Raw genomic sequence first — 13,427 nt, 5'->3', positions numbered from 1 at the left:
TTTGTGATATCAACAGCAAATGGTCATTTGGAACCAACTCTTGTTGGACAAATTATATATATGCACCCCACAGTCCTCCCCAATAGAGTCACCCTTTCCCAGCTCCTCCTCCACCACACACACACACACACACACACACACATGCACACACACCCCTACCCCACAAAAATTCCTCCTTTCAAAATGCACTGTCAAATTTCAGCTGTCAGGACATTAAAAGTGTATTTAAGTTAGTGGTGTGCAGATAAACCGGCTCTCAAAAAGAAAAAGAAAAAGCCCGGATTTGCAGCATTCACCGATTTCTGTGCTGTAACTACTCCCAACCACAGTCGACTTGAAGCTACCAAAAGTTTACCAACAGCCTGGCAGATTTTCTGAGTATTAGCAGTTGGCTGATTCTAGGCGGCTCACTGCTCACCGGAGCACGCTTTCTGAGTTTCCCGTAAGTTTCTGTTATCGCACTGATCCTAACAGGCAAAGAATTTAAAATGGTGAGCAGGTCTGCGGTCATTTGTGAAATGTAGGTTCCTGTTAGGGCCTTGAAGAAAACTGGGCTTATCTGGTGGGAGACAGTAGCCCAGGCCCAGCCCTGAATTGCCAGCAAGAGAGGGCTTGGCAGGCAGCTTCCTGGCATGACCCACTCTCCAGAGCAAGGGCTTTCATTTAGTCTAATGCATTCTGTGGAAACTTTCCGGGGCGATGTTAAGGCTGTACTCTGTTCAAGCCTTTCTACTTTTGCATAAAAGGAGGGGAAGCTCTTTTTTCTGGGTTATATTTACACTTCCCAAATCAGAAAATGCCCTAACCAGATAGGGGGACAGGTGGCAACTGGCAACCACAGCTCAACCCCCCCTCCCCGCTTTATTTTCCCATTTCTTTCTGAAACCCCATGTAGAAGGAAAGTTAACGAAATGTCGGTTGGTTGTTTTATACACAGAGCTAACTATTCTTTCAACGCAGATGGAACAAAGCAGAAAATAAAACTGGGACCAAAAACCCGGCAACAGAAAACGTTCTCTCTCTACTCTGACAGCACTTTTAATCTGAGGATCTCTTTATTTTCTAGAAGTTGCTTCTACTTATTGAACCAATTAGGTTCAATGTGATCTTGAATTGAAGGCATCAAAATAAAATGAAGATTACGACTAATGTTGGTTTTTGTTTATAAAACTAAGCAACTTTTCGTAGTTAATCTGCATCTTTGAAGACAGGTAGTTACCACTGCAAACATGGTTGAAAATGCAAGGTTTGTATTTTTCAAACTTTTCTGGTCCAATTTCTCTACAGATTTTTTTTTTTTTAATTCACATGTCAGATTCTAGAACATTACTTGCTATATTAAAAAACCTAACAAATCTGCCAAGGATGCCCCTCTGAATTTTCAAAGCTCTTCTGAGTAGGAGGTACTGAAGGAAGTGAGGATGAATGAGTCTGGGCTAAATGATGGCTTTTCCAGCAGGGGCCTCACCTGGGAAATGGGGAGACATTTGGGGTGTCACAATCACCATGGTACCACCTGTGATGTTGGTGGCTAAATATCCTGCAATGGGAAGGGGAGTCTCACCTGAAGAAGTGCCCCTCTACCCCCGATATCACTGTGTCCACTGAGAAACAGTGACCTAAAATAAAATGATGAACAGTCAGATGCAGTCTTAAATTCTCCCCTCTCACTTAGAAAGTCCTCTCTCCTGTCCTACATGCTCTGTTTGCCCTCATCTTTGAGAGAGCCTGAATTGCCAGCAAGAGAGGGCTTGGCAGGCAGCTTCCTGGCATGGCCCACTCTCCAGAGCAGTGCCACATTCAATTCATTCATTCAATACTCATGCATCAGGTACCAACCTGCTGTAGGCTGCCGGATGCCCATGTGCTGGGGATCGCACAGGGGGCAAATCAGAGCTGAGTCCTTCACCTGTGAGTGGTGACATTGCTGCTATAAAGCAGGGCAAGGGGAACGCCATCTTACAGCCTGTGTCCGGAAAGACCTCCTTTCTTCCCCGCTAGCTCCCACTTACTGGCCTTCAATCACATTTAAACCTTCCCCTAAAAACACTACTCTATAAATACCATCCCCTCTGACCCCCGACCCCAACCGACTCCTTGTCTTCTTCCCTTAGTTCCAGACACCGCCGCCAGCCCACAGAGGCTGCCCCCTCTCCTGTGCTGCTCCTGGTCCCACTCACAAGGTTGGTTACCTCCCCAACCCTACTGGGCTGCTTGCGGGAAAGCCACCACTGACCCCCCAGACACCTCTTTCTTGGCCACCATACTGCCCCCGGCAATTCCTTTCGCCTTCGCTAAAATCGCTGTCCCAGGCTTCCCTGCCATGTTTGTTTCTAGAAATTTTGCTCGAATCACACAACTTATTCTCTATTTCCTTCTCCGCTCCTCCCTTAAACAGTTAAAGGTATTTACTCCCCAGAGCCCCTGTGGTCCTGCTGTTTCGCCGGCTGTCCCTCCTGAGCTGATGGTGTCACACAGCTGGAACTCACCCACGGCTGACATCCCTACCATCCGGATGGTTCTGAGGCTAGTCACCATCCCTGGGTCTCACACTAACGCCTATTCTGGGCTGTTCCCACTGCATTCAGTGGAATCACTGTGGCCCCAGTCACCCACCGAGGTGAACACTGCACCAACAGATGGAGCTGCCTCAAAAGGGCAAACACCACGGGGCTGCTGGGACACCCCTCCCTGCCCCTCTTCCCCTCCTGCCGTGCCTCCTGGCCCACCTCTCCTTTGCACCAAAGGCCTCCTGGCCTCTGGCCGCTGCCTGTCCCGAGGACAAGCTATCTGATAGGCCACCTGAAGGGTATTCCCAGATCAGCGCGTTTGAGGTTTGAGCAGTGCACCATTCATTCCTCAGCTGCACAGCAAGTGCGGGCCTCCTGTCCTCTGAGCCTGAGCCGAGCCCACCCCACTCCTGCCACCTCCACACCTTCCTAAAGAAGGAGACAGCTGAGGCGTGACTAAGGTCCACATGCACACCCCGCTACCAGCACATGCGCGCCTGTGGCAAAATGACTCGTCCCTCCCTCTGTCCCCCCGGGGGCCAGGCAGGGCTCCTCCTGCCCCAGTGCTTCCAGCTGTGGGAACCACATGGCTTTGCCAACAGAGCTTTCTCCGGAACCCTGTAGGCCTTGCCAGGCTAGTCACAAGTTGCTCCCTCCCCACCTTTTTTTTTAATCACCGAGGAATTGTAAGCTTTTTGTTGGGATCAGTGAGTCAGGGCTTCCCCCTAAAGCCACCTGCTTAACAGGAATGTCTGACATGGAGCATGCCAAAATGCAGAAGATGATAATGTCGGCGTGGCTGCCCGGGACGGCGGTCTATGCTGTGCTCCTTTGGGTCAGGCTTCACAGACATGACAGCCAGGATCGGGGAAATGCCCTCACCTCACAGGGCAGGAATGGCAGAGCCACATACCAGGGCCAACAGCTAGGAAATGAAAGAGTTGGGCCTGCCTATCCACATGGCCTGCTCCCGGGCACAGCAACACCCTGTGGCTCAGCTGCCACATGCATGTGCACATACACCACAGACACACCACACATCCCATACACATACACCACACATCCCATATACACACCACACATCCCATACACACATACACACCACACATCCCATACACACACCACACACCCCATACACACATACACACCACACACCCCATACACGTACAACACACATACACACCACACACCCATACACACATACACACCATGCATCCCCTACACATACAACACACACACCACAAATCCCATACACATACAACGTACAACACATAGCACACATCCCATACACATACAACACACATACACATCACATACCACACATCCCATACACATACAATGTACCACTCATACACACATACATATCATACACCACACATCCCACATACATGCACACCACATATCTCACACACATACAACGCACCACACATACACACCACACACCCCATACACACTTGCACACCACACACCACACATCCCATACACATACACACCACACATGCACACCACATATCTCACACACATACCTACCACACATCTCATACACACATACACACCACACATCCCATACACACTACACATCCCATACAAACATACATACCATATACACCACATATACTCACCACACATCCAATACGCACATATACACCACACCCTGCACACATACACCACACCTCACACATCCTGCAGAAATACACACATCACGTGCACACACACCACACATACACATCATATATCCCATACACATATATACACTATACACCACATCACACACTACACATTCCATGCCCACACACACCACATATACACACCACATATCCCATACACACATATACACCACACACCACGCATCCTGCGCAGTATATACACAGCACATATCATATACACATATACACACTACACACCACACATCCCATACGCATACACAGACCACACATACATACTACACATCTCACATGTATATACACACTACACATACACACCACACATCTCATACACATATACACAACATACATATACACTAAACATCCCATTCATATACACACATCACACACATACACATCCCATATACATATAAGCAGCATAAACATATACACCTCACATACATACACAGTGCACACATGAATGCACATATACATGCATACCACACACAACTGCATGCATAAACACACATGCGCGCACACAGATACATACATATGCCACAAACAAACACACATATACATACATCATACACCACATATCCCCCACATATATACAGACACTTGCACACACAAGACACATTTACCACATGCACATATACACAAACACACGCACATCAATTTCAGTTTTCCAAGGAAAGTGATTAAACTTCTGCTGTCTGACCTCACCGGTCTATTCCAAAACCTAGTACAAGATGGCATCTGATCTAGCACAAAAGTCACTTACTTTAAAGTCAAAGCTGTCATGAGGTTCTGTTGAAGACATCAAGATCCCTAAACATTCTGAACTTTTTGACAAATTAGCAGTCATAAAAAACCTACCCAAAAGGCAATCTAGAAGATTGTAAATTAAAATTTACTTTGAAATGCAAAGCAATGAGCCTGTTACATGACAGCCTCTCTTATCAAACATGGAAAAGCTTAGAGATGGGCAGATTATTTTGTGATGCTATATCTCATGTTTGGGAAATTTGAAAAAGAAGAGGCTTTCCAACTGGCATCTTCTGGTTTGGATATGTTCGTGCTGACGATACCTGCTGTCTTCACAAGCCATTCCAAGACAGAGGTAGTAAACTGCAAGACGGGTAACACAGAATTTTCAAAATTTGCTCTATGGACCACTGAATAATAATTCAACTATGATGGGGGAAAGGAACTAAAAAAGCAAGGTGAACAAGAATCCAAACAATATGCTTTCAGTTATTCCTTAAAGAAGAAGAAAAAAGAAAACTTGAAAACCAATACTCCAGCCACTTGAAGCTCGGCAAATAGTTCCCGGCTTGAGACTTCTCTCACATGTGAACATGCTTGAGCTCAGCTGCAGCTAATGCTCAGATGCTGCTAGATAATATTTCTCCCCAGCTAAAATGGGGTTTATCGGTTTAGAAGAGATGCATTTCGCAGATAAAAACAACTTCCTCTAGCTGCTGATTAGATAAGCAGGCTCCGCATCCGTGCTCAAAAGCCTGCTGCCCAATCTCCAATTAGACCAGAGCAGCTGCTTTCTTTCCATGGTGAAAGCTGTCCTCAACGCGGCTCCTTCCCTCCCAGGCTGTAGAGGACTGTTACCACCATTTGTCTACCCCCTAGTACTGTGCTGGTCTTCTGCCTGACACTGGAAAATGAAGGGGAGATTTGGCAACAGAATAGCCAATTAAAAATATAGTAATCCTCTTACAATTCCCACTGCAGTCCTAGAACTCATGGCTGAGTAAAGAAATTTTCACTTTGATTGAATGAATTAAAAAAAAAAAAGATTTATGCTTTTACACACTCGATCATTTGTTCTGTCGTCCAGGGGGAAAACATCTAGATTTTTTTTTCTACTTTTTTTTTTTTTTTTCCAATTGTGCTGGGGTAAATCAAATACTGTTCAAACTATTCAACGTTGTACTGATTCAGTTTCTCTCAGGGCGCCTAGAGCCCGTGCCTCTGAACACCACACTGTGAGATGCAAGCGGAAATAAACCGCTCATGAAATCATGGCGATCTCCTCATAACTTGAAGACCTGGCTGCTCCAGTGTACAGAGCCAAAGAAGCACATTCTAGAATGTACCGGGACATATAGAAATATACCTTATCTCCCTATATTCAAACTCACGTTTCCTCCCACCTGAATAACTACTGCCTGAGGTTGTCCCGATTATCAAGCCAGACAGCAAGTCATTTAGTAGGCCCTGTTCCAGGCCCATATGGGGCTCCAACCTTTCGCCTTGCACGAATTCAACCAACCCATCTCTGCTTACATCAATCGTGGTCCCAATTCAGGTCTACAGAATCCCTGTGCCTCTGCCCTGTGTTTTTTCTTCAGTTTTACTCTAAGCCCTAAATTAGCCTGTCTTCTTTCTCCTGGGTGGCCATCCCGTTTTCTAACCTGGAATCTTTTTTTCTCTATCCTCTGGTCTTTTGTTCCTCTGTTCCACCCTGCTGCCTGAATTCATGGGGGAGGAATGTCCTTACACCTCCAGACCTGTGTGCTTGTCAGCAGAATCCTAGTTGAGGACCCTTGGTTAATGTAGAACATGGAGAGAAGTCGGCAGCCGGCAAAAAGGGATGTATAAAGAAGGAGGGAAAAAATGGAGGTATTACTGAATAAGGGAAGAAAATAACTAACCTGTTACTTTTCTCATCCAAAACACGTATCTGCTCTCCAGACTCCAACTCTGACTTAATTCCTAAATGAAAAACTTTTAAGAGCCCCTGCTCAAGAGTTTTCAGAATAAGTCTGGATTCATGTTTCTACTTTTCTAGTATGTGTGCCGTGGCTGACTGAGTAGATTTGGGGTTGCCTGAAGAGGTCACTGAGTGCATGCTCAGCTTGAAACAGTTTCAGACACAACCACTTCAGAGAGGTGAGAGTTCTCTAGTTTTTAAAAAGACCACTTCAGAAGAACAAGCTAGAGTCTCATTAAATAGACCATTCTGATGACTAAATCTCCCCTTGCCAAAAGGAGAGTCAAGACTACATGTCTCCTGTAAGTCTAACTTACATTCTCCAAGCCGCACGTTGAATCCTTTGTTTTGAGGCCAATTCATGGCTGCAGGGCTGCTCTCCCTCCTGGCTCTGTCTCCTTCTCCCCAAACTTATACACAAACCTAGAATGTTCCTTCCACATTGAACAAAGCAGTGAGGTGTGAAGCCATTACTTGCTTATTCTGGGAGTGACTCGCCAATCAGTATATCCTCACACCCTCATCACAGGGGACTGATTGCCACCATTCCCATCAATTTGTTTGTTAATATGGTCTGTTATCCTTGTTGAGATTAGATTTGTCTAAAACTGAAGGATGTCAGTGGTCATAACAGCTCACAGCTTTCCAAAAGCGTTCCTTGTCTCCTTCTAAAGCAGACGCCCTTGTAATCTATTATTAGCAAATAACTTTCCACCTTTATTTTTTTCATCTTTTAGCCTCTCACCATTTCTCCTTAAAATTTCAACAGCGACAGCTGGCTCAACTTGAACTTGGTCAGGTGGTGCTGCCCGGCACCCTAACTCAGTCCTTCGGTCTTGCCCTATTCTAACGAGTTCCTCCTTTCTCTTCTGGCTGTTTTCAGTGTGCTTATTCTTTGGACCTTTTTTTTTTGTTGTTGTTAAGCAAGAAGTCCTTTTTCTATCCTTGGTGTTACAAGGTCATCTATTCTCTCCCTTTTCCCAACTGAAGCTCCAATAGGTTCCTTTACCCTTCTCATAAATCTCTGAAATTTCTGTCTTGCACACATTGCACTTCTTTTTCTGTCCTTTTTACTTTGTCTTTGCTACTCTGACATGGGTTCAGTTGCTACTGCTCCCTTCAAAAGAGGAAACTGAGGCTCAGAGAAGAAAAGCCTTGCCAGAAGCTCCAGGCCAGGGAGGAGGGGCCTGGGCCTGTCCCTTCCGAGGTGTGCCTTACCCACACGGCAGTCTCCGACCCTGCTGCTTGCCCTGCTCTTAAGCAACTCCACTTCCTCCTGCCGGGCCCATGGCTTCTGTCCCCAGGGAGGGCTGTCTTCTCATTTCCTGCTGTGCACTCTTAACAGTCCTTTGCTCCGATGACTTATTCCCATGGAATAATTTGATGAAATACGGCACCCAGTTTATTTCCTTTACCCACGAATTTCCTTACCTTTTTATATTGTTTCCTAATGTTCTCTACACACTTGATTTATTGAATGCTATACACTACAAATTAATGAACAGCCCGTCGCCACATAAGAAAGCCAGCTGGTTTCCTTCCAGAACCTTCGAGGCCGGTCTCTAATGCAGCTCTGTAAAGAGCCCACTCTTCCCTCCATGTCTCCTGGACGCTCGAGTCTTGTGAGATCCTCTCCCTCCCTCACTTCCTCTTCTCAAGCCCGTCCTTTGTGTGGTGCCCAGTGTGTCGTGCAGACCTTCGTATTTTTTGCTTTCTTTGCAGTAACCCATCACTCCTACAGCCCCCAGCTCCACTGAGAAGCATCCATTCTCCCATTCTCCTAGATCGTCTCAGTGCCCAGGTCACATGGCTGTCCCTGCCCGTCCACAGGGCTGCATCAACTGCTATTTACAAGCCAAGCAAAGAGGTTTTCTAGGGCTCTTTAATTTCACAATTCTGAAGTCATATTTTCTCAACTTCATCCTGAAGAAAACGTAGACTAAAAATCATGTCAAACATGATAAAGGACAGGGTCAGGGCCTATGGGCAATGACAAACCTGCCCCTGACTCCAAGGTGATGCCTGTGCTGGGTGCAGCTAGGACGGAGGGCAGGATTCTGAACCAAGAGACACAGCTCTGGGAACCTGTCAGTAATGCCAACCAGGTGCTGGGTGATCTCCCATCCAGGAAAACCTACCAACAATGTGAAGTCCATAAGGGACAGGATACTGACACTGTTTTGAAGGCATGTGTGCTAGTCTTCACTCTCCAGGAATCAGCCTGACTTTCAGTTCTCTAAAGGATATGCCCCCAGCCACCATGGCTCACAGCCTCTAAGGGCAGCTGCAGGGATTCCAGGGAGAACCCATCTCTTTCTCCAAAGTGACCCGAGCGAGCATCCTCACTCTGACATCCAGATTCTCATTTACATGGTTAGCGGGTCATTTATTCTGGCTCAGTCTCTGAGCCTCTCTGTATTCTCAGGCAGGGTGTGAGCATCTGTTTGCTCCTGTGTTAAGCAGGGAGAACAGTACCCTTGGCGCTGGGTGCTTCAGGGACTAAACAAGTCAGGTAACATCACCCTCCAAATGGCTATTCCTGCGCCATTTTTGCAAACTTTTATCATATCTATGTACTACTAGTGACTTAATGTTTTCATTTCATTTGATTTTTTAACTTATATAAATGTGTTTTGAAAGGAACCCTTGTAACGGTACAATGTATGGTAAAACCAGTATCACTTGCAATACACAGAAGATAATCTCAAAAATAAAAACCTAAGTTGAAATCAAACATAATCATTTGCATCCCAACGTTGGAAAACCCTGAAATGATATATGTATCTTCCTTGGGTAGAATACAGTGGATGAGCCACAAGTTCATTTCTCTTCCCCTCTGCTTTCCCGTTTAACATAGTCATTTTCCTATAGGGTAAAATAATTCATAAATGTACTTGTTTTCTGGATTCATCTACACCAAATGGCTTTAGCCACTATCTTTATCTGTTTGTGTCATTAACTGTACTGCTGAGTTTAAAAAAAAAAAAAGAACCATTATACCTAGTCTACTTGGTTTCTAATACACATAAAAAACATATAAAGTATGTTTTCTGTACATGTAGATAAAATTCTCAGTGATTGCAATTTCCCATTATTGCACTAGTATGTCCTATAGGCAGACAGTGAGGTGATTCGTATAAGCATGGGAATTTTACATACACGTTCCCTCCTTGGCTATGGGAGCTTATGTAGCTGACCCACACTGATCCAGTCTACCTCATTTTACCTTTGTGTCCTTCATGATACTCTTTTGTGTCAATAGGTGGCTCTCAGTATCACAGCTTTTTCTCTTTCGAAAGAAGAAAACAGGTATTCCAAGGAAGTGTTGACTCATTAGCGCATGAGAACATGGTATAACTGAATTTCTGACTAGTCTTTGAGTCAGAAGTTCGGTTCACTTCTGACTCTGTCATTTGACCTTGGTTAATTAACTTTTCTCAGTCTTTGATTTCTTGAAATAAAGAGGGTGGGTGAAGCGTTCCAAACACAAACTGTTGCATGTCTAATTTAGCCAGTGGACTTGCAGATGATGGTTCCATACATACGTTTTTATGGAAAAGGTGTGTAACTCTGTGCTAACTTAGATTTTTTTTCTAACATTTAAAAATTACCATTTATGAAACTTTCTATTTTCAGTTAAATCTGAAATTTAAGAACTAGGGATTAGAGGGATAGCACAAGATGGCCAGATGTGGCTTCTTCTAACCCCAAACACTGAAGCACTGTTGCCAAAACACAGTCCATAAGATTCGATATTCCTGAAGGGGCAGTGAGGAACAGGGGACAGTAACAGAGACGCATCCCTGGGGAAGACTGCTCCTCAACTCGGACATTTTATGGGGTGTGTGTGGCTCTCATGGTCATGCTGGCCTGTGAGTGTCCATCCTCCCGCATACTAGAGAACCCTCATCCTGCCGACTCTGTGCCATATTTCTCTAATATGCCAGTTGGGGGAACACAATGGATAAAATGACTTGCATCCAAATACAAAGAGATAAAGGTTTCACAGGCATGGAGGCGGCCGGTGACCCACTTACCCACAACTCTGTCACTCTTGGAGCTTTGCTGTCCTCCCGAGGTGGTGGAGAGGTCCTCGGGGATCGGCATGGGCTCATCGCCCTCATCTGGAGTATCACTTACAGGGGGGCTTTCCTTCCCTGAGGATAAAGAAGGAGCTTGAGTCTGGGTCATTCATTGTCAAGGTGCCTGGGCTTCCCCTTGGCTTGGCTTGAGAGGGTGGCATGAGGGGGCAGGTACTGGGTGGAACCAGTGCTTTCTCTGCTGAGATACAAACACCTTTTTCTTTTTGTAAAAAAAAAGTCACTGCTCCCCACACAAAACAAATGAGAGAACCCAGATGTGCAAAAGGGAAGAAATAAAATAACCTGTAATCCCAGACACTGCCACTCTTAAAATCACCTCTATATACTACAAATAATAAACTAGATTTTAGACATTCTCAGAAACATATTTCCAGCTAGGGGCCATATTTCCATAGTTTGATTTATAACGGGTACACTAGGATTTATTTAAATTCTTTTCCTATTTTTGAGCTCATATTGTGTTTTTTTTTATTATTATTAAACAACACTGTAATGAACATCCTAATAGCCAATCTTTGCTCAAATCCCTAACAATCACCACAGTATAAATAGCTAGACGTTCTATCACTGCATCAAAAGGCATCTACAGTTTTAAGGCTCTCCCTTTTGTCAACTTCCCCCTGTAAGCTCGTTCCAATGAGCTTGTTGTGCCATACCCTCTTGTCAATTTGTGTTTGACGACACCACAGTGGGTACGCTGCTTAGAGCCATACATCCTGCTATCTGCTCACTTTCTTTTCAAGCACCAGGGAATATCTTACCAGCTGCTTAGTTAGACTTAACTTGGTGGGGAGAAGACGACTGGGCAGGGAATGGAAGGGAACCCCATGCCCACTGGGAAAATGACCCCCTCTGCATGCAAAGGGAGTCGGCCAACACAAATTCTTTTCTTTGAAATAGGAAAATAAAACACAATCCACATAAATACAAAAATTGCTTATACTAGACAAAGTAGGATTTAGAAAATGAAACTGGGTTTTACAGAATACCTATATTTATTTTGACTGGATTAGAATTAAATTGGAGCAGAAGCTCTGGCAACGTGGGATCACTCCTACTCCGAGGAATCCAACCTTCCTCGGGAAGCCATGACTAGCAGAAAATGCTTTTTTTTTTTTTTTCCATTGAAGCTGCAACTCCTATAGTTTCTGCCCTTCCAATCTAACTTAAACTTGAGGTGCGACACAACCCACATGCAAGAAATAGATGATGTGAACTAATGCTGCATAGCTAGGTGTGGAAGACCGTTTTAGATGAAGGTCCTGAAGAAGTCTAATGAAATGGCAACAGCCTGGCAGTGTGTGTCTGCTGACTGAGCTAGCAACAGACAAAATGACATGAACACATAGACAAAGCTAGATTTTTAAGAGTGTGTGCAAGTGATAAACCAAATATTAAAATGTCTGAAAAATATGAGTAGGTACTGTGTGCAATGTCCTTGCTTGTTTGAATAAACCTCCCAGAAGAGTAACACCAGCATTTCAGTTGACTGGCAAGACCAGTAAAATCATCCTTGGTATATAAAACAACCCTTACTGGAATATTTAAAATAGAACCTACACAGGCACCAAGCCTATGCTCTGGGGAATACTACTTCACTCTCTAGAAAACAGGCATCACAATTTAATATTCCAGCTTAACTGTAATTACCACAATTGGCATATTTTCAGAAAGAGCATTATTCGGTATATTTAGATAGCCAATACAAAATAAATAGTTAAAGATGGAGCAGGATTATGAGAATTTCCCAAGGAAAAACAAAGGCCAGAGAGACACTGATTGAATGTCCTCGTGTTATGTTAAAGCCTTGGAAATGTACATTAAGTCATTACTATTTTCATGCTATAAATAGAAAAATTTTAAAGTGACAATTGCTAGATATCTTAAGTATTTTCACCTCTTTCATAAATGGGGAAAAACTCCACATAGGAGAACGCAGGAGGTATATGAATCACCTGACAACTCTTATTTTTGTGTAAGATGACTTCCTAGAGCAATGATTTTCAAACTTCTAGGACTTTAGGAATCTTTTTTCTGTGGGGGTGGGGGCAAGGGGTAAGAATAACAAAATAATCTTACACAGAACTGTGCTATACATAACAGGTCTTCTGTGTAAAGTGGGAACCTTGCAATTTGGGGAGGCAGGAACCTAGGCTGAGAAACTAAACTTTATTGACTCTTTTCCTCCAATGGCTTTTCCTTGTGATCATGCTGGAGCACTGAAAGATTCCTTCAGACGCCCTTAGGTGCATGATGCCCTGGAGCCAAGAGAGGATCATAAAGAATCAGGAGTTACCCAGTGAAGGAACGCCATCCTTTCTGCTCAGTGCATGCTAAAATACATCCAAATAACTCCTACTTTTTCCAAAAGAATTAAATGCTGTGTCTATGAGAGAAGAGGATCACCTACAATTTGTTGAGGATGGTTCATAATAACAGGGGT

The 13,427-nt window shown here is 44.4% G+C and overlaps 1 protein-coding gene across 21 annotated transcripts in view; it reads right to left on the bottom strand.

Moving 5' to 3' along the window:
* Nucleotides 1-13,427, bottom strand: part of IKZF1 (IKAROS family zinc finger 1) — a 100,227-nt gene that overhangs the window by 66,462 nt on the left and 20,338 nt on the right. For all 21 annotated transcript variants that reach the window (XM_017520584.2, XM_017520578.2, XM_017520570.2 and 18 more), the window contains exon 3: nucleotides 10,919-11,038. In XM_017520584.2, the coding sequence (XP_017376073.1) occupies nucleotides 10,919-11,038 (120 nt within the window). The remainder of the gene's footprint in view (nucleotides 1-10,918; nucleotides 11,039-13,427) is intronic.

This window comes from Cebus imitator, unplaced genomic scaffold (assembly GCF_001604975.1).
Source record: "Cebus imitator isolate Cc_AM_T3 unplaced genomic scaffold, Cebus_imitator-1.0 Scaffold856, whole genome shotgun sequence".
NCBI classification, from domain to species: domain Eukaryota; kingdom Metazoa; phylum Chordata; class Mammalia; order Primates; family Cebidae; genus Cebus; species Cebus imitator.
The sequence above is the reverse complement of the archived record's forward strand: the minus strand, read 5'-3'. Positions and strand labels throughout refer to the sequence as shown.